Below are 19,765 nucleotides of genomic sequence, written 5' to 3' on the forward strand. Positions count from 1 at the left end.
TCTTTTATAATTTCCATTTTTTTTATTTTACATTACATTTTTATTTATTTACATTTTTTAACTGTTTACATAAGTGATTTTAAAAATAATATTATCTGGAAGTTATCTAGATGAATCGTCATATAATTTTATCTTTTATCTAGATACATTTAAAACAAAATTATCTTTATCTTATCTAAGATGAATTTACATATTTTTATCTCATCTTTATCTAGCTAATTTTAAAATCATCTAAGCACAACACTGAAAATATATAATGTAAATAGAATTAATTTATAAAAGAATTCAAAAGTTATTCGATATATTCGTAAAAAATACAAACTGTAAAATGGCAAATAGATATATTAGAAAAATACTCGATAAATAAGATACATTCATGTATGAAGATGACAGATGACAGATGACAGATTGCACTGCAGATGTAAAGGAGGATAGAGACACAACAGACTGAAAGTAGAATTTTTATAGATTTGAAGTGAATAAATAATTGAGTAAATTATGCCAAAAGTAGTGTCCAGGAGCATTATATGCTCCGATACGAAAGATCAAGAGGAATATAGTGAGGAGAAGCCACTGCATATTTATTATTGTTTATGCGGTCAGATGACTCTAATTCTAGGTTAGAATTGATCTATTCATTAATAATCGTACATTATATTTATTAATTCGAGAAAGTAGTTTACAGCAAAAGTTTTTTGGCTTTACGATGAAGAGGAAATTTTATTTTCAGTATTATTGCGAACATTTCGGAAAACGTTCCGTAAAAGAATGGTTTTCAGATGCATTTGAATTATCTTGAATTAATATCAATACTATTTATAATACAATATCATATTGTTAATATATAAAAAAAGCATGAATTACTCAAATGTTTATAAATTGTGTTGATTTTTACTTATAGATTGCGCAATTGATAAATTGCCACTAAGAAAAAGAGATGGAGCGAGGGTAATTGATGGCAGCAAACATGCTCATAAAATGACTTCGGAGCGAGATGAGATTGTATTTCTCAAGCGTCCAGAGGGAATAGAAAAACAGTATAGACAAAAGTGCAAAAAGTACAAAGTTTTCTCTTTATTCAATCGCATTGCATATAATCAGAAAATATATTCATCTCTCATTAGTTATTTCAATATACATCTATTTTGTATATAGATGTAGAAACATTGAAAACTTATTTTTCATAATTTACAGAATAAGTATTTCATCTGTTTAATATAATTTTTTTTTTATTTATGACAGATGTGGCTTATTGCTATACTATAAGCATGATCCAGGAGCAAATATAGTATTTATAGTAAAAGATTCGGTAATAAAAAGTTCTGGCGATGGTCCTATGACAGACATTTATAATCAAGTGGCCATTGAGAAACCTAAAAAAATAATGGTTACAAAGCATACCAAGAATATGGGAAAGTTCAGTTCTGTTACCGTGTCCACAATTGATGAGGAAGAGGATGAAATTGAAGCTGTAAGTCATATTTTAATTTATGTTATGTATGTCAAAATAGAGCACAATCAGAAACTGAAAAAGTATAAAATGATTTATACTTTTATGACACATTATATGGCAGGATGTGATGACTAGATATGACAAGATAAATATTAAAAGTTGAATAAGATTTTTAAATATTTTTTATATTTAAATTATTTATTTGAATATACAATATATTTGTCCACACTAAATGTTGTTTTAACTTATTATGTACTTTTTGATTAATTTGATTTGTTTAATTTGTGTTTAATTTGATTTGTATTATTTATTTTTTAACACACACAATGAAACAATCTTTTATATTATAAAATATTTAAAATTTCAGAGAGAAGTTGCAGATTCATATGCAAACAATGCACGCATCATAGAAAAACAGTTAGAAAGAAAAGGTATGAATAAACGAAAAGCTATACCATCCACTGAAACAGATTCAAAGCGAGCAAGACCTAGAGGAACATTACTGGATGTTTGATTTTTCATCGAGAATATTTTGGTGCCAAGAGTTGAATTTACCAATGAACTTGGAGTCTTATATACATAAATTTACTACATATTTACACTTAATAAAAATAAATTAATTCATTTGTTGTACACTTGTATCATGAGTAAGAAGATTACAATATTTTTCCTTTTGACAAGTCTAAAATGCGAAAAAAATTTCTAATTACAAAAATCTAATTACAAAAATCAAGTATCTAATAGTTTGTAAGTCTTAAAGAAAGACATTATTGTTTGGGTATTAGGAATTTATAAAGATTGTTCGAAGAATATATAATAGGGACGAGAAACTTAATAAAAACATTTAACATTGTATCGACATATTTATTAACATTACACAAAGGTAAATAATTAAAATATTTATAAATGACTAGATACAAATATTGCGTAGAAATGTACATTGCAAAATAGAGATAGAAATTTAATAAATAAATACATTGGTTATACATATAATTTGTCGATAAATGACTGCAAGTGAAGTGGATGCTACTTGCAGTCGGAATTAGTTCATAAAATGGCAACCTCAATTAGTAATAATTAAATATAGCATCTAGAAAAATGGTACTTATTTATTATGAAATAATTCGCAGTGATATGGCGTGTATTTACGCGGTAAGATGGAAGAGCTATCTAAACAAATTGTATAACTGACCACGTTCTTTTATCTATAGATTATGAAACGCCACATATGTGCAGAACTACGAGACATTAATGTATACATGTAGTAAAGAGAGAGATTCTGTTCATTTAAGTACACATCCGTCCATAATCAATATCGTCATATTTTACTTACATTTTAATTGTGCAATACACAGATTAATTCAAGAAAAGTGCACAACCTGATTACAAGTCTTTGTTCTTGAATAAATTTTCTCGTACATTTCTTTCAAAATATTATTTTGGAATCTTTCATATATCCAATTAGTTTATTAATCATCTTACTGTGTTATCATTTTATATTTGCATGAAAATTATGTATAAAAATTATTAGAATCTAAGACTATTCAAAATTTTTAAACTTATTTTATATTTTTGTAACTGTAAATAAATATTCTTACGAAATTTAAGAATTTGCAAATCTTAAATCTTTAATTAAGAAGTCTCAATTAACACAGTTTGATGTATTATGAGTTACCTAATAATTTTTAAATTAAGAAAGAGAAAGATAGGAAAATTTTATGATTAAAACTTGTAAAACTCCAAGTAATTATTAACTGTTTGATAATTTCAAAAATATATGACTTGTATAAAACTGTATAAAGTTTTTTGTATTTCTAAAATATAATTATAAGAATTTATAGAGAAATATTAGCTTTTAAATTTAGTCTAAAAAAAGTTGCGAGTTTTGAGAATCCCTTTGAATAATGCATTATTTTGTTAACAAAAAAATGCATGGATTATATGAAGAACAAAGACTTGATACACACTTTTCTTGGAGATAACCCGTATATCTGATTTCTTATCAATGAGGAATTTTTCTGCATTATTTTGCTATTAGAAGAGCAGGAAATATTAAAAATTGTTTATTCAAAAATTGAAAATTATTCAATTATTTGAATGTCGTCGTAAGATATAATTATAGCACGTTTTCTATTAAACTAATAAATGCAACTCGAGCGTATTCCTTTAACGATAATCCCAAAAATTCCTTCCTTAAATTAAAATTACATTTTTCTATCTTACATATAATACGATTCCTCGATTGGAATTATCACGTTTGCAGTTACCAGCGACAGTTCTCTATCAATCTGGATTTTTTGAGATACATATGCTTAATGCATTGTCGACATATATTAAACGTAAAAAAACGTCCATGACTCCATCCAGGAATATTAAAATGTCATAATAATTTCAGGTACTCTTTCACCTAAAGAGATTAAATCAATTTTGAAACTAGAATGCGTAAACATAACTACGTAGTGATGTAATAATTTAAAAAGTTTTTGATATTTTAGAAATTTAGGATACGTTTAAAGACGATATGAACAAAAAAACTTTTTCTTAATAATGCTGATAATTTGCAGCACAGAGAAACAAATGTTCTGTCGACAATGCATATTTTAGTAGGATTAGTAGGATTATCCAGCCATTAATAGCATTATTAAGTATTAATTTGCGACGATTTAATGTCCACTTTCTTAAGTATTGTAGGTTCATCCTTAAGAAACGTACCGGATCTCGAACCTACTGTGGGTTGCTTCTGCGCTTCCCCGTTATGGCACCTTTTAACTTTGTCATCGACTTTGCTGCTGGCAATTCTCTTACCAGTAATCATTGATTTGTTCATCCTACTAGTGGCACTAGACTTCGGAGAGGATTTCTTGCTGGGGCTGTCAGAGCTCTGCGTTTCTTTCCTCTCTCTTCTCGTGTTGGGAGGAGTATTTGGCTGCATCTGTCGCGTCCTGAAGAGAGCTACTGCGTTCACCGGTTTGCCAGGGACGTCCGGCGTCCTCGCAGCATCCAATAAGTTTCTGCGCAAACTTGGTGAACCGTAATATGTACTGCTAATAGCAGCGGCTCTGCTGCGACTGGCAGCAGTGGAACCTTCCAATGATCTTGGAGGTTTTCTGATGGCTGTCAGTGGACTCTTTTGTTGCGTTGGTGGTGAGCTTTTCTTCGTCCTATTTGAATACAAAGTTAATCTTTTCAGGTAAATAATCGATGAAATTAATACATTTATTGCAAGTTACATTATTGAAAAAAATAAGTAATGTCAAATTTCATCTCACCTATCATAAGTCTGCGTTTTGCTTGCAGCTTTTGCCAAAGTAGGTGACAATTTGTTAGACACAGTGGACTTTGGGGTCGCCGTTATCTCCGTCATGAGACTGTCGGTGGACATTGACGTATCCATCTTATTGGTCTTCTTTTTGACGATGGCGACCGGCTTACTCTTAGTCTCCAAAGAATCGATCGATAATCCTATCTCGGTGCCTTTCTGTTTGAAGGAAGGCGATTCGGGTCTTGTGATACCGCAGCTCTTGCTGATCAAGTCCCTCTTGCTACCGCCACTTCGACCGGAAGCGTTTGCTTCTGTCAAACTGTCCGATGAGAGAGCTTTTACGTCTTTTTTCACCGGCAACTTTATTTTGGACAGCGGTTTCTTATCTATCGCGCGTTTCATCGCCGGGCTGGAAGTGCGCGATGAATCGGACGAAGAAATCATAATCTTGCGCCGTTGTTGCACGATCTTATCAACGTGATGCGTCGTAGGCGTACTCTCCTTCGGAACAGATTTGTTTTTCGGCTCCAAGTATCTAGACTTTATCTACGCAATTATATATTATTTTAATGATAAATTGTTTAAAATAAATTTAAAGTTGATTTCTGAAAATGTTGGAGATACTAATAATTTTCAAATTATAAATAAATTGTCAAAATTTTAGACATACCTCTACCTTGTTAGGCCATGATTTCGGTCTCACGGTTTCAGAAACAACTTGCTTATCCTCTTGCATCTTACGCTCAAGCGGATCCGTTTTTGGCTTACCCAAAACTTTCTTCGTTTGCTTAGACGATGGTGTTTGCTTCAAAGTTTTGTCATTATGTTCCGAAATTGCCATTTTTACGCGTTTCAAATCTAAGCTGCGATTTATCGTCGAGCGATTAGGCGGTACCTGAGGTTCCTTTAATAAACAGAATTTGAAATTTTAGAAAAAGAATGCTGCAGATATGAAGGTAATAGTATAAAAGAGACTCCAATTCAATTAAAAATCAATGTAGATTATGATTCATAAGTTCTTGGATAGTGTTTTATTAACTTTTATTTATTATATTATTTATTATATATTATATATTAATATAAAAATTTATTATATATTATATTATTTTTATTTCTTTTGAGATGAATATTTTTGGATCTTTTTAGGGAAAATAATGCTTGCCTTCAAGAAATTTGAATGTCTGGATAGGCGTTTTGTAGTCTCGTGAGGCAAGATCACGAGGCAAGCTAACTCCTGTATCCTTCTGCGAAGTTCCAAATCCATTTTCAACCAGGTAGTAGTTCTCGCGGCACGCGCTGCATCACGCACCAAACACTTTTCCACGCGAGATTGAAGTTTTTGCAGAAAATCGATGAATAGTGGTCCCCACTTGATTCTACCTTGAAGATCGTCCGTCTGCGACGCGAGTAGCATTTTATTCAATTTGGAATAACTTTTACACGCTTGCTCGGGCGGTAATTGTTCAATGGCCGTTAGAAAATTATCCTCCAAACGACTAATGTTCCACGTCAACTCGCAACCGAGCGACTGGAAATTTTCATTTCCCAGGACGCCTACGAAATTCTCCGACAGGAATTTGATCGACGTCTCCAATAGATTCGACACCATCCGAAATACTGGCTCTGCCCATCGCACGTTTGGCAGAGTCGCCAACAGTTTGTCGCAATCCATCATAGTTTGGAGTACATTGTCGGTAGACTACAATATATTGCATGAAAAAAGAAAATTTGTCAATAAAACACTGAAAATTTATTTATATCTACGAAAAAGCATTAAACAATTTGTAATTTTTATTTTTAAAGAATTAGAATTGCAATACAAATCGAAAATTTGCTTATAAAGAGTTGCAGCTGTGAGAAAAAATACTGACAATTTCTTGTTGAATAAATTATTTGATGCAAATCACACTTATTTACATTATCCTCAATACATTGTTTTTTTTTTACAGATACATACCATATGCACTATATGTTGATGATAACATTTTTCCATTAGTTCTCTCGGGAGAGTCGCAAATGCCTTGCATGGCCATATTCGTACAAAATGCTTCGTAATCCATCTAAGTGACTTTCGATACACTTCATCCAGACCATAAGCTGCAGCTAACGGCATACATTCTAACACTCCAACAGCACATATTTGGCAAGGCTGAAATGTAATAACATTCAGAAATATAATAATCCAGAAAAATTACATATGAAACTTCTGCTTCTTTCTGCAGATTAAAAATTAAATAAATTGCAAATTGAAAGATAAATAATTTGCATTTTTAATAGTAATTAACTTGCTTTCAAACATTATGACGTAACACAAGTTTCTGATTGTAGTTAACACATTTCATAAATATCTCACATATATTGGTACTATTAATTTTTGTTAGCAAAAGAGATGATATAAAAATATTCTTACCTTATGAAACAAGTGACAATATTTAAGCTTAAGCGTGTATCCTATAACTTCTTTAAGACCTTCTAAACACAACATATCAGCTAACGTCGCCAATTCAACAATACTTATAGAATCTGGTATATTACTTTCTCCACTATAGATATGGCATAATGCAAAATGAACTGCATTATAAGAATACCTAGAACAGAAGTATTAACAGATAATGTTAAAGTCATTTATATGAAAATGCAGTATATCAAATTATAATTATATAAAATGAAAGATGCATATTGATGTACCATTTATTTAAATTATTAATATATTAATATTAAATTATAATAATTCTATTACAATTAATTATAAATTATAATTAATAATTATAATATAATTAAATTATAATTAATATTGAATTAATGAACATGTAAAGTATACAAAAAACTGTCACGGATATGCAACTTTTTCCTAGATATATTATATATTTTTAAGTTTTTGATGCATACCCTTGCAGAGAAATAACATTGCCTGCACTCTCGATCCATCCGCCGCTCAAAATTGCGGCAAAGTATTGGCAACGAGAACTTAATATACATTTATGTGCCCTTATATGCCGGCCAGCCACGTCTATCGTAATGTCAGGATTGATCTCCTCCAAGAACATTCTTAGTAAATCTTCGCCCAGCCTATTGTACGGTTTTGCACCAGCTATGCTCGACGTTTCGGTTTCCTCCGTGCTGCCTTCTACAACCAGAGAAGAGAAATTATTAGTATTTTTTAAATATTTAATCAATTTCAAGCACGGAGCCAAAATTTTTCCAAAGCTGGAAGATTTCGTGATCATATATAATTTATATATAATTTTGTGTAATACACAAAGCTAAAGAATTAATGTTTGCGATGACGTACCCGCTCCGGAACGTCCCATACTGCTCTGCATGCTGCTGAGATCGGATTCGGAAATAATTCCTTCCCCTTCGCAATCGGCCGCAGTCAGATCCTCCAGCGGGGATTTCTGTTTGGACGGAAGCGACGTGCTCATGACAGAAGCTAGTTTCCTAGAGACCGGCCTGATCGGACCGCTGTTCCTCGTTGTTATCGCCAGCTTGCTCTCTATCCACGACGTTTCCGGAATACTGCTGCTCATCCGATACTGCGTGTCTCTGTCACCCTTGATCGGGACATCGGACGCATTATGACTAGCGATCGGCGTTCTATCTAAGTCCGACAGACGTACGAAGCAGGAGGAACCCGTCTTATCGGAATCCGAATGCAAGTTCTTCGAATTACGTCCGGCCTTCCCGTCCTTCTTCGACGAACGACAATCATACATTTGTCGTTTCACATTATCGTACTCCGGCTCCTTCAATTCGCACTCGATCTTCTTGATGGTCTCACTCAGCGATTTGCGGGTCTCCGATATCTTACTGCTGCTTCCCGCGGTTATTATTTGCGGCCTGTCTTTGACACCCGAAACTTCGCCGTTCAGCAAGTCGTTCAATTCGTAGTCGTGGTTATCGCTGTCCGGTGATGGTCCACTGCTGATGTCGAATGTCTCGCTTTTACGTGTTTGCCCTTCCGTGCTCTCTGTACAAGTTTTCTCCCAGGCGGAGGTTTCCGAGAACTCGTCCTCGTGTCCCTTCGTCTCGCTGACCTCCAAGTTTTCCACCCGACCGGAAATCATATCCTTGTACTCGCAACTGCGCTGGTTCACGCTACTGCGCAATTGCTCCTCGTTTTCGATCTCTACGTGGGAGTTGGGTGGAGTGTCCCTTACGTCGAACTCGAACACGTCCTCGGACGACGTGTCCATGTTATTGGAGTTACTCTCACGATCCTGCAGAGTCTTGGAGTCCTTATGATTGCGAAACTCTGCTTTGGCCGCGTCGCTCAACGAGTGGCTGGACGAGCTCGTCTTCGCCTGAGATCGCTTCAAGATGCCGCGACCGTCCATCGAAATGCTATGCGCGCGCTTGTGCTCCTTCCTGAACATAAGTTCCTTTGCCACGCAACCATTACCGTTGCCGTTGCCGTTGCCATTCGTTGACTGCGTCTTGTCCGTGTTCCAGGAGTGCCGTTTGAACGTCGGTCGCGAGGTGGATAGCGTCCGTCTTCTCACCACAGGAGAATCGGACTCTATGAACATGAAGACGCTGGGTTTGGATGTCTCTTTCTTTTGTTCCTGCGGCTGATTATTTCCCGCGGTGCTACTGTTGTCTCTGGAACTACTATCGTCAGTCTTGGTGTCCATCGATTTAGTAGGTATCGTCGAGAAGCTTCGCCTGTGCGTCGTGACGTTTCTATCGCTTTCGTCGTGCGTATCATTCAGACCGATAAACATTGAGAAAATATTCTTCTTCTCGCCTTCCTTAAGAGTATCGTTCTTAACACTCCCTCGCCTCTCGGATGGTTTGACTTTAGTATCATTATTCTTGTCAGAGATATCTACGTAAAACTCGCAAAAAGGTTTACCCTCACGTCCCTTTCTTTCGAGCGAGTGATCGCGTTCGGTTGTTGGTTCGATATCATTCACGTCCTTTAAATTAACGAAGAATCCTAAACTACTCTGTTTCTCACAATTGGTTGACTTTTGCACAGGTTTCTTGATACATTCGGAAGTGGAGAAGCTTTGCGACATGTTTCGCGAGTTGTTTCGGGAACCAGATTCCTGCTTACCGCAGTCGCTCATATCGACTACCCAGGCGGTCATGGAGGAAGACATTCTGGAGGGCCGGGCCTTGACTTCAGGCTTGTTCATGATCACCGAGCCACCCGAGACGATCGGCGTACATTCTGTTTTGCGTCGTACTGTGGGACTGTCCGTAGGTTTGACGGAATAGTCCGTGCTGCTAACACCACCAGAAATAATCGGAGTAGTCTCGTCGCTTTGTTTAATTTTCTTTATAGGCTCTAACCGATTACTCTTTTCCAGAATAGAGTTCAAAGTAACCGGCAAACTGTTGCTGCAATGATTGGACGCTGCGTCGTCCGAGTCCGTGGCGCAATCTAAGATAGATTTATCGCTGGCGCTCTTAATTACGGGATAAATTGTGCAAGATCTATTAAAGTCGGATTGTAAGTGACTCTTTTGCGGCGTTTGCGTTTGATTGTATTCACAACTATCCAATAAATGATACGTAACCGGGTCCTGAGTGTTAGCAGCTATCTGAACGTCGGGTGTAAAGGTGATCGATGGTTCGGTGACCCCAACAGAAACTACGGAATCGGAAGGTGCGTGGCAAATGGAGTCATCGTCCACGCGATGGCCCGAGTATTGCGGAATGGCGCTTTGAAAGATAAGATTACCTTGTCGACGCTCGTACTCTTGTCTCAAAACGGACAATTTCTCGTCGTTGGAGTCCAGCTCGAATGTGTTTCTCCTGATAAGCGACGGTCGTCTGTCCTCGTTCGCGCTCGCGTCGTTCGCGTCTTTGTTTCCTGTCGCCTCGGCGTTGCTCGACGTTTCCGTTTTCTCATCGTTGCTCAATCTCGTGTTGTTATCGGGACACGGGGAAGGATGCGCGCTCTCTCCACTGTCCGCCTCTTTGATCTCTACCGCGAGCGATTCCTTCTCCGTCGGCTTATTACCGTCCGCTTTCTCCTCCGATGCGGAATCTACTCGCTTTACTTTACGCGATTCCGGAAGCGGTTGCAGGTACTCCGTGAGTTTCAATTCTCGCTCGAACTCCGCCACTCGTTCGTGACCAGTTTGCAAACTTAGTGTCTTAAGCGGAGTAAACTTGTACGACTGTTCTTCTACGGGATTATTCGACTTGTCCGACGACGACGCGTAATCCACGTAATTTGAGGAAAACGCGAAGGAATACGGCGTGTTATTGTTGGCGAACTGATTCTTCGTCACATTCGTAGACACAATGTCCACCTCGTCATTCAGAGTAGATGCATCGATGAAGTAATAACCGCTCGTGGACGAACTGTTACGGCCTGTCGTCGTCGTCGTGCTATCGATAGGGCGAGAATGATCAGATTCCGTTTCGACCGTTGTACTTTCCGACTCTTCCGCATCCGATTGTATTTTCCGCTTCAGTTTACACTTCGCGAAGCATTTTTCTTCATGATCGCCGCTCACCGAGGGGACAGGCTCGATGAATTCAAAAGACTCGTTTTCATCGCTGCCGCAGTCCGACTCGTAGAATGGCTCGCTCAACATCTGGCTCTCATATTGGAAGATCTCCTCGGCGTTCAGTTTCGCCTCCTGTGCGTTGTCCGAGGTATTATTATCCGCGGGCGGATGCTCCGTTTCCAGGGAGGAGCACGTTGTGCTATGGTTGTTCGATTCGGACTGCGTTGCATTCTTCCCGCAGAAATCGTCATTATTGAGCGACTCCCGATGCTCGTCGTGTAACAAGAGTGTCTTACGGCCGCCCTTGTCGCGTACTCGCTCGCTCGCGCGTATCCGATCCGAATCGTCGTCATTGGCGGAGGTATATTCCGTGGCCGCTGGCGTCACTTCCAAGTCCGTGCTGGAGTTCTCGGAATACGTCGTATTCTCGTGCGGACTTATCGAACCTGTCTCCAGACCGGAATCAGCCATTTCTGATGCAGCAGGACTCGCATCCACTACGACATACTCCTTTACTTCCTGAAGATGTTGTTGCGCGTCACAGCTCGACGTCCAACATTTCTCGCATATTCTGTGGATAACACGAATTTATGAAATGTGACAAAAAAATCATAGTGCCTGTAAAGACAAGAGTAGCTTAACAAGAAAACACAATATTATCTTTCAATTTTAGTGAATTTTGAATATTAAATCTTAGTCTTAAATTTTGTCTTCATAAAAATTTTGAAATTTATAAAAGGTTCAATTTATTGAAAATCTAGATTATATAAAAATTATTATAAGATCTATTAATAAATCTGACCTGTCATCAATGTGGGATATACTGCAATCAGAGTAATTTAAAGAGCGACACTTGTAATTTGTATTCAAAATAATTTCCACCAACAATTGCTCTTCTTGAGTAAAATCCAAATTACTATATAGAAGCCTGTAATTTGTACACAAATGTTAAAAATAAGTAACATGAGTTAAACAAAAATATATGATAACGTGTCTGTTTTAATATAATCACAATAAAATTTAATTAATAAGTATTGACAGGTGTTAAAGTAGACATAGTTTAGCATGCTTAAAATAATAGTGGTTTGAAAAATTTGTACAACAAATTTATACATCTATATCTAATGTACATACAACGAAATCTCTCAATAATAATATTTGTTATAAAAGTTGTTCTCTATCTCAATAGAAAGTAAAATAATATCCTATGATTATCTAATTTTTCTTTCAATAATGGGATGCAAATATTTCACAAATCTTATGCAATATTAATAATATTTAGAAAAATGTTATTCCGTTTTTTACATATTATTATAAATAAAAAATGTCCAAAAATTTAGGGAAGCACATCTCACATTCAAATATAGTTACAAATATTATATTTTGGTTCTTGTGGATTTAAAAAAAAATAAAAAAAAATGTACAACTTTGTGCGAAATCAACTAGATAAACAATTTTATGCAGTGTAAAAAGGAAACATGAAAGGAACATCACACTGTATTAGACCAAATGCATGCAAACAAATATAATAATGAAGATTTGTTCTCATTCAGACGATTCTTATACAAATAATTAATGGTATAGCAATACCTTACGAAATCTTCAATTTGATGAAAAAGTCCGGCTTTATCAAGAATGCAATGGATCGTATTGTTAGTGTAAATAAAATAAGGTTTGAGAACTTCATACAAGTGTGGTGATCTTGCTCTAACGATACACTGGTTTATACGGATTACTTTGTAACCATGTATTATATTAAGATCACAATACAAGGAATCCGTAAATATTCTATAATAAAAAATTTTCTTTCAGTCTCATACACGCACGCACACACGTACACGTATATATATGTATGTGTGTGTATATAAATACCCCCTTGAGCTCTAATGTGTTCATTCTTTTTAAACGTATAGTTAAATTTATTTTGTACATATAAAAAAAAAAACAGCTGGAGAGAAATTACACATCGACACAATTACCAAAAATATATATAATAAAATTGTGCAACAATTAATTGGTTCATTAAGGTATATGTAGAATTATTTCAAACATATCATGAGAGAAGTGTCGACTAGGTACAATATACATATGTTTATCTTTACATAATTTCACACTACATGTATATAATATATTATACTTTACACACACACACACACATTTTTATTAAATCCCAAATACACAATATATTGTATTATGCTTTACAAAATGCATTAATGTGTTGAAATTTGTTAAGATAAAAAGTGCAACATATAATATTTTCTTACCTCAGAATACTATCTCGTAATTGATTGATATTTTTAACAATAGTGCGATGCTGTTCCGCACTTTTCCGTTTTTTAAATTCATCACTTGGAGAGGACTGAAGTGTTATAGAAGAGTCAAAACTACTGTGGCATAGCCACTGATGCGTTTTGTCTAAATTTCCATTTTGCTTGCTGTCGCTCCTGCCTCCAGCCATGAGGCATATTTACTGTTTCATACTTGCCTACCTTAAAAAATTACACAATACTATATATAAGAAGTGTAAGGATATTATACATTAAAATAATCTTATTTTACTAAAATGCATTATAGATTAGAATAAATATAATGTTTCTTTATCAAAGATTTCACATATAAACCTCAATATTTTTATATGTAGAATGTGTTTGCGTGATTAGAGAGAGAGAGAGAAATATAAAAAAAATCATACATGACATTAAAAAAGAATTAAGATCAAATCTTGGATGAAGCCTTAAGATGAAAATTTGACTTTTTATTGAACTCTGTAAAAAAAATATAAACGAGTAAAGTATTGTTTTCAATATTAGAGCTCGGCTCGAATCTTAAACTATTTCTCGATGATCGCGAAATATAGAAAGCCGGAGTTTAGCGCTAACCCCTTTTCTCACAAGAAACGACGAATTTCAATAAATATTGAAGAATGTGCGGCTGGCGTGAAATTCCTCACGACATATCAATAATCAGCACCGCAAATGTAAATTAAAATCGACAGTCACGCAAGACAGAGGAAATTTGTTGCGGCGAAAGGCAAGCGCGGTCTGGAGCACGCATTTTCCCCGCAAGAATAATTTATTGATCGCACTTACACGTTACGTATGTACCTCGCATATTTCGATCCGCAGACACGTCGATTAGCATCGTTCGTCATCATTACGTTGGCCCATCCGATCTAAACGGTTCGCGCATCTTTGCGGCGAGCTGTCACGAGTCTTTTTTACGTATATATCACTGGAACCGAGGGATCGCGGCGAGGCGAATTCACCAATTCACCTGTCAGTTCCTTATAATCCCAAGAACCAAAGAGCAAAGAGTACGAATGCCCGCGAACACGATTCCGTGATCAGCGACAACTGGCGGATCACTCGGGCCAACTTGTAGTGAAAACAGTATCAGCACAGTCGATAAAAAAGTCACTCAAGATGACCGACAGATGATGGTAATCATGGCCGATCCATTCTTATTTTTAAATAAATTATATGTCGTTTATATTGTTTATAACATCATATATATGATTGTCACAGCTATTTATTACACGAAGGGGTTTGCTAGATTCCACAAGGGTTTACCCGTTTTATCGATATTAAATCACTTGGCAACGTGCTTTTGTTACGAGCCACTTAATACTGCACATTTTCATTGTCTTCAATAATTTATTGTCGACAAAGTATTCGACTGCGTTATTATATTGTTTTTTCATACGTTGAATAAAAGAGATTAAAGGATGGAGAAAACGAAGAAAGTGGAAAAATCATCGATTGATCCTCATAGAGAATTCTTGGACATGGACACGGATGAAGAGGACTTTGGTCGACAAGGTTCTTTTTTACAAACTCGATATTTTGGATTTTTTTGCCATATTCTGAATCGATAAATTATTTTACTCAATTAATCATGAAAAAGTACAAAATTATTGTATATGTTTGAAATATTTCAGAAAGTCCGGAAACGGAAGAGGAACTTCTTCCTGAACCAATTAAGCCGGTCTTTGATGAACAGGATTTAAATAAATTGGTTAGTTACTTATCGTTGAATTTATTTAAATGCTTTTGTTTTTTTGTTTTTTTGCGGTTTGAACATATATAAATATATAAATACACTTTGTTATTTTTAATTTTAATTTTTTATTTTTTTTATTTCTTATATTCCGTATTTTAATTTTTTTTTATTTTTAGACTGTATTTTGACAATGAAATCCATATGCTCTCATTTTTTTATTTCCTGACATATAAACTTGTTTTTCAAAAATTTGCAATTTATATGTAACATTTAAATTAAATAATATATAATTTAACTCGATGCATTTCTTCTCTGCAATGTATTTTTATTCTTCTTACTAGAAATAATTTTGAAAAAACAATTAAAGTTAATTAAATTTTAAAGTTAATTTATAACTAGACTTTTGTGATAATTGTTTATTAGATTTACTAATATTATATTCAATACGTTATTCCACAGGTGCAATACATAAAAGATCTTACGATGCTCCCTTCGATCAAGGATTCCGATTGGAAGGAGGATTGTCATAAGGTTATTCGCGAGTACTTCGAGAATCCAGTTTACCCATTATTAAGTATATATTTCGAGATGGATACGTTGGGAGCACGATTAAGTGTTCCAGAAGATGGCCAGAGTGAATTTGTATATTTCTTACGGACACCTTGGCACGTCTTCACCGTCGATAATTTTCACGCCACAGTCACTTTTGGCAGCATCAATCGTAATGCGATGATGTGTGTGTTGAAAGCGATGGAAAATATGTATGCACCTGCTGCACTCAACAATGGCGAATGGCCAGAGAGTATCCTTCTGTGTAATATTTAATCCACTTATTATAATAGGAATTTATTATAATTGGAATTCAAAATAACAATTTTGATTCCACTCTTCAACTCTTCCAGGAAATTCGTACAATCCAATAAATAGTAAATAAGACTAAAGCAATAAATAATAATAGTAATAAAAAATTGTGTGAGAGAGATAAAAGAAATTAATTGTCGAAGTTAATAATTAATTATTATTATACTTAAAATTATTAATTCTTTAATTTAATTGATATAGATCGCATTTCAAAATTATTTAATTGCTTGTTTCAATTAACATTAATAACATTAATGATCAAGCAAAATAACAAAAGTATTTCTTTAACGAAAGCAGTTATCAGGAATAATCTGTTCTTCAATCTGCACAATTTTTTAACATGTTTAACCGAATCGGTTTACAAACCAATGGGTTTGACTAAGCTTTATGTGCCGCAAGAAAATTTGCCTGATGTCGCAGCACTATCGAGAGACGAAAAGCCGGATTTATCCAAGGAAGATGAACAATATGTTTCTAATGAATTGCGAGAATCAGAAAAGGCACAGATAGATAGATTTGAAGGGATCGTACGATATTGGATCAAACAGATACGAGAAACATTAGCGAACATGTCTAAGAACACAACTAGAGGAATCATTTTCGACGAGCTGCAACATTGGACGGCGATAAGTTAGTTTCAAATATATATTGTTACATTTTAAACATATTACATAAATTTTATATATTAAATCGTAAGCAAAATTGTTCGTCATTTTAAATTTCTACTAAAAAATAAAAAAAGAAATGACATTCTGTCTCAGGAAAAAGAGAATTATTTTGTATTGTTTTTTTTTTTTTTCTTATACCAAATACTTAATCAGAGATTTAATTATTAAAATATCTATGCTCCAAGATAAGGTCTAAAATGTTTTATTTGCAGATTTCAATCTGTGCTGTTTGCATGATCAGCTCTCGAGTAAAGAAATTCAATCAATATTGTGTCTGTTGGAGAACGTTCGTTCGCCGAGTGTAGACTCTTTTCAATTGTTGACATTACAACTTCATGAAGGATTAGAACAAGCTGCATCCAATATAGCATATCTGAATGTTTTGTCGGAGGCCTGCAACGATTTGAAATGCCCGAATGAGATCGAAGAGCCCATAACGAAAATATTGCTCTTGATACTGTTTATCTGGACGGAATCCCCATTTTATAACACATCGTATGTATCTTATTTAATAGATGAATCGTTAAGATATTTAGAATTATTTAAGATATTTAGGCTATCAATTAATTATTTCATTAAAAAAGATTCCAATGTCATAATTATGAATTGATTTTAATTAGAAGAGAAATCTACATATGATTAAAAAATTGATCGATAAAAAATAATTATGTTTATCTATAGGGACAACATAGAGATACTTTGTGAGATCATAAGCACTCAAATAGTGCATCAATGTAAGAATTATGTCGATTTACAAGCAATATTAGAAGGCGATGCAGAAAATGGAATAAACATTCTTCGGAAATGTATTTCTTGTTGCGAAACATACAGAGTCGTATACAATAAAGTATCTTGTAAAATTTATAATTAATATGTGTTAATGGCCAATTCTATCAAGAGCTTCCACAAATTTTAAATTATCGGAATCTGGAAATAGAGTATAAGTTATATTTTTCTCATTATTAAAATCGAAATAATTAACATTATCAACTAAATATGAAATGCTCCAAAAGCTTAAAATTATTTCAGCATTAGCTACAATCAGAAAAATTATATTTAAAGAACTTTTATAAATTTAACGAATGGATGATATAATTTGTGGAGAATTGGTGAAGTCGGTCATATAATTATTTTAAAATCCGATAAATTTATTCGGAAAAATCGATTACAGGTCACCAGGATAACTGCGCACATTGAATCGAATAGAGACTGGCATGTAAACGAACAATTAGTATTTAAACGCATCGACACGTTCGCGCAAAGATGTTATGATGTTATTGAGATTTGCAACGCTTTAATCGTATTTGGAAGGTAAAATATAAAAAATAGAATATTCCATATATATATAATAATTTATTTAGATTAAAAATTTCCACAATTTTAATTTAACTATTAATATATAGAAAGTTTATTATAAAAGAATACATGTATAATATAGTATATAGTACATGAATATATTGTAAATGCTAATATATAAATAATGTCTGTAGGCGTAATAAAGTGGGAATGATCGGCGGTGCAAAGGGTACTGAACACGAGGACTATTGTTGTCGAATAGAGAATTTATTTTACGAGAATCTCGAGGAAGTCAAACTAGTTCGCGATAACATTCTGGACGTTACGAATTCCACATGGCTAAAAAATATGCAGACGTTTAGAGACTCTGTAACAGAATTGGAGAATATGGTTGTAAGTCTGATCGATCGAATATTTGAAGAAGTCCAAACCATTGAGGAGGGTATCGAGGCTATTTACGCTTTGCAACGCTTTAAACACAGAGAATCCTTGCGAGATACATTATCAACAAAATGGGTACAGGTAAGAAAAGTCTCTCGTACAAAAGAAAGTAAAGATAAGAATGCAAAGCTTTTTCTATTCTGCAATAAAATGCAAATAAATATAATATATATAATAAATATTTAATGTAGATAATAATAAAAATAATATATATAATGCTATTAAATATAATATATTTATAATGTAATAAATTAACGCAGATGTGTGCATTTGTTAGGTATGGAAGATATTTAGTAAAGAAATTGAGAGTTGCAATAATAGCATGACTCAACGTGATGTGTATCATCCATTGCTTCAACATCACTCGGAAAATGCAATTATGCCGTGCCTTAGTAAATATTTAGAACGATTATTCAACATGATGATTGATGCGTCTGACTGGATAGGGGAATGTGCAGCCGAAAAGTAAGTATAATCGATCTAATTTGACAGTTTTTCTATTATTCTAAGAAACATAAAGCATTTTCTTTGTTCCAAGATTTTCTTTCTTAGTTTCTATTCTCATTTTAATGACACATATGTGGATATATGAAAATGTTATTGCATGTTCTGCTTTTTATTCGCTTTTTTCATTTTTGATACATATAGCAAATTAAATATAATAATTTAAAAAGCGATATAAAAAAGGAAGTTTTAATTATTAAGAAATCTGAGAATATATATATATATATATATAGTCATCGTAATACGCAAATTCAGATGTATATATCTAATAAAAATTTGCAATTTTTGTCATACAATTTTGTTTGAGATACAATATATTGAAAAACAGATAAATTACTAATTCATTTATTTGTATTGAATTATAATATTATTAATTATTATAAAAAACGTATATATTTTTCAGGTGTATATTGGAGCAATATAAGAAAGTAAAGAGTGCCATCGATAATAAGATACAGCATAATAATTCAATCTAAAAAAATAATTACCAATTTTTCTAAAAATATGTTATCTAAAAAAATATATAGGTAAACATTTTGAAAATATTAGAAATATCATATATGAGAGAAATAGTAAATATGTATTATATAAGATATCAACTCCCCCGTCCTTTCTCTTTCTCTTTCTCTCTGTTATATGCATTCTAAAAGATTATTGTATTATCATAATATAAGCTAGATTAGATAAAATATTTTACATATATATACTGCGATTACTTCTAAAAACAAATTAGAATATCAATTCTGTTTATAAAATTTGTCATACATATATTATTCTTTCTTTCTCTCTTTCTGAGGCTGCATTCGAAAACGTC

General features: G+C 33.8%; 3 protein-coding genes across 8 annotated transcripts; 2 read left to right on the top strand and 1 right to left on the bottom strand.

The window, feature by feature from the left end:
• Nucleotides 1-397: 397 nt before the first annotated feature.
• Nucleotides 398-2,326, top strand: LOC145939332 (STING ER exit protein). The gene is made up of 4 exons (XM_083043576.1): nt 398-619; nt 902-1,058; nt 1,243-1,471; nt 1,821-2,326. Exons 1-4 carry the CDS (start codon nt 499-501, stop codon nt 1,965-1,967), a joined length of 654 nt encoding a protein of 217 aa, XP_082899702.1. The 5' UTR covers nt 398-498; the 3' UTR covers nt 1,968-2,326.
• On the bottom strand, nt 2,297-14,493 carry LOC145939330 (uncharacterized). Of its 6 annotated transcripts, none has more exons than XM_083043573.1 (12): nt 14,287-14,493; nt 13,447-13,667; nt 12,773-12,970; nt 11,985-12,110; nt 8,008-11,753; nt 7,605-7,842; nt 7,126-7,303; nt 6,673-6,864; nt 5,878-6,414; nt 5,386-5,619; nt 4,723-5,261; nt 2,297-4,614 (listed from the first exon to the last, which is right to left on the bottom strand). In XM_083043573.1, the coding sequence occupies exons 2-12, from the start codon at nt 13,638-13,640 to the stop codon at nt 4,095-4,097; spliced, it is 6,702 nt and encodes a 2,233-aa protein (XP_082899699.1). In that variant the 5' UTR covers nt 13,641-13,667; nt 14,287-14,493; the 3' UTR covers nt 2,297-4,094. The 6 variants fall into 6 exon arrangements, with proteins under 6 accessions (XP_082899699.1, XP_082899698.1, XP_082899696.1 ...); XM_083043572.1 differs by having other exon boundaries at nt 13,447-13,671; XM_083043570.1 differs by having other exon boundaries at nt 14,272-14,493.
• A 128-nt stretch (nt 14,494-14,621) lies between these two features.
• On the top strand, nt 14,622-19,651 carry LOC145939331 (uncharacterized). Its single transcript, XM_083043575.1, has 10 exons — nt 14,622-15,000; nt 15,120-15,196; nt 15,641-15,983; nt 16,340-16,672; nt 16,923-17,205; nt 17,392-17,557; nt 17,882-18,021; nt 18,201-18,528; nt 18,725-18,912; nt 19,355-19,651. Exons 1-10 carry the CDS (start codon nt 14,907-14,909, stop codon nt 19,425-19,427), a joined length of 2,025 nt encoding a protein of 674 aa, XP_082899701.1. The 5' UTR covers nt 14,622-14,906; the 3' UTR covers nt 19,428-19,651.
• The last annotated feature ends 114 nt before the right edge of the window (nt 19,652-19,765 follow it).

Source organism: Prenolepis imparis, unplaced genomic scaffold (assembly GCF_030444845.1).
Source record: "Prenolepis imparis isolate NDT839.2.m4 unplaced genomic scaffold, iyPreImpa1.0 SCAF_8, whole genome shotgun sequence".
Lineage (NCBI taxonomy): Eukaryota > Metazoa > Arthropoda > Insecta > Hymenoptera > Formicidae > Prenolepis > Prenolepis imparis.

Excerpts from the sequence above, each read along its gene's own strand:
- LOC145939331 (XM_083043575.1), top strand. The coding sequence starts at position 14,907 with ATGGAGAAAACGAAGAAAGTGGAAAAATCATCGATTGATCCTCATAGA. Across the intron at positions 15,001-15,119 it reads AGAGGACTTTGGTCGACAAG|AAAGTCCGGAAACGGAAGAG; the intron begins GTTCTTTTTTAC and ends GAAATATTTCAG. Across the intron at positions 15,197-15,640 it reads AACAGGATTTAAATAAATTG|GTGCAATACATAAAAGATCT; the intron begins GTTAGTTACTTA and ends GTTATTCCACAG.
- LOC145939332 (XM_083043576.1), top strand. The coding sequence starts at position 499 with ATGCCAAAAGTAGTGTCCAGGAGCATTATATGCTCCGATACGAAAGAT. Across the intron at positions 1,059-1,242 it reads TATAGACAAAAGTGCAAAAA|ATGTGGCTTATTGCTATACT; the intron begins GTACAAAGTTTT and ends TATTTATGACAG. Across the intron at positions 1,472-1,820 it reads AAGAGGATGAAATTGAAGCT|AGAGAAGTTGCAGATTCATA; the intron begins GTAAGTCATATT and ends TTAAAATTTCAG.
- LOC145939330 (XM_083043573.1), bottom strand. The coding sequence starts at position 13,640 with ATGGCTGGAGGCAGGAGCGACAGCAAGCAAAATGGAAATTTAGACAAA. Across the intron at positions 12,971-13,446 it reads TTACGAGATAGTATTCTGAG|AATATTTACGGATTCCTTGT; the intron begins GTAAGAAAATAT and ends TTTTTATTATAG. Across the intron at positions 5,620-5,877 it reads GACATTCAAATTTCTTGAAG|GAACCTCAGGTACCGCCTAA; the intron begins GCAAGCATTATT and ends TGTTTATTAAAG.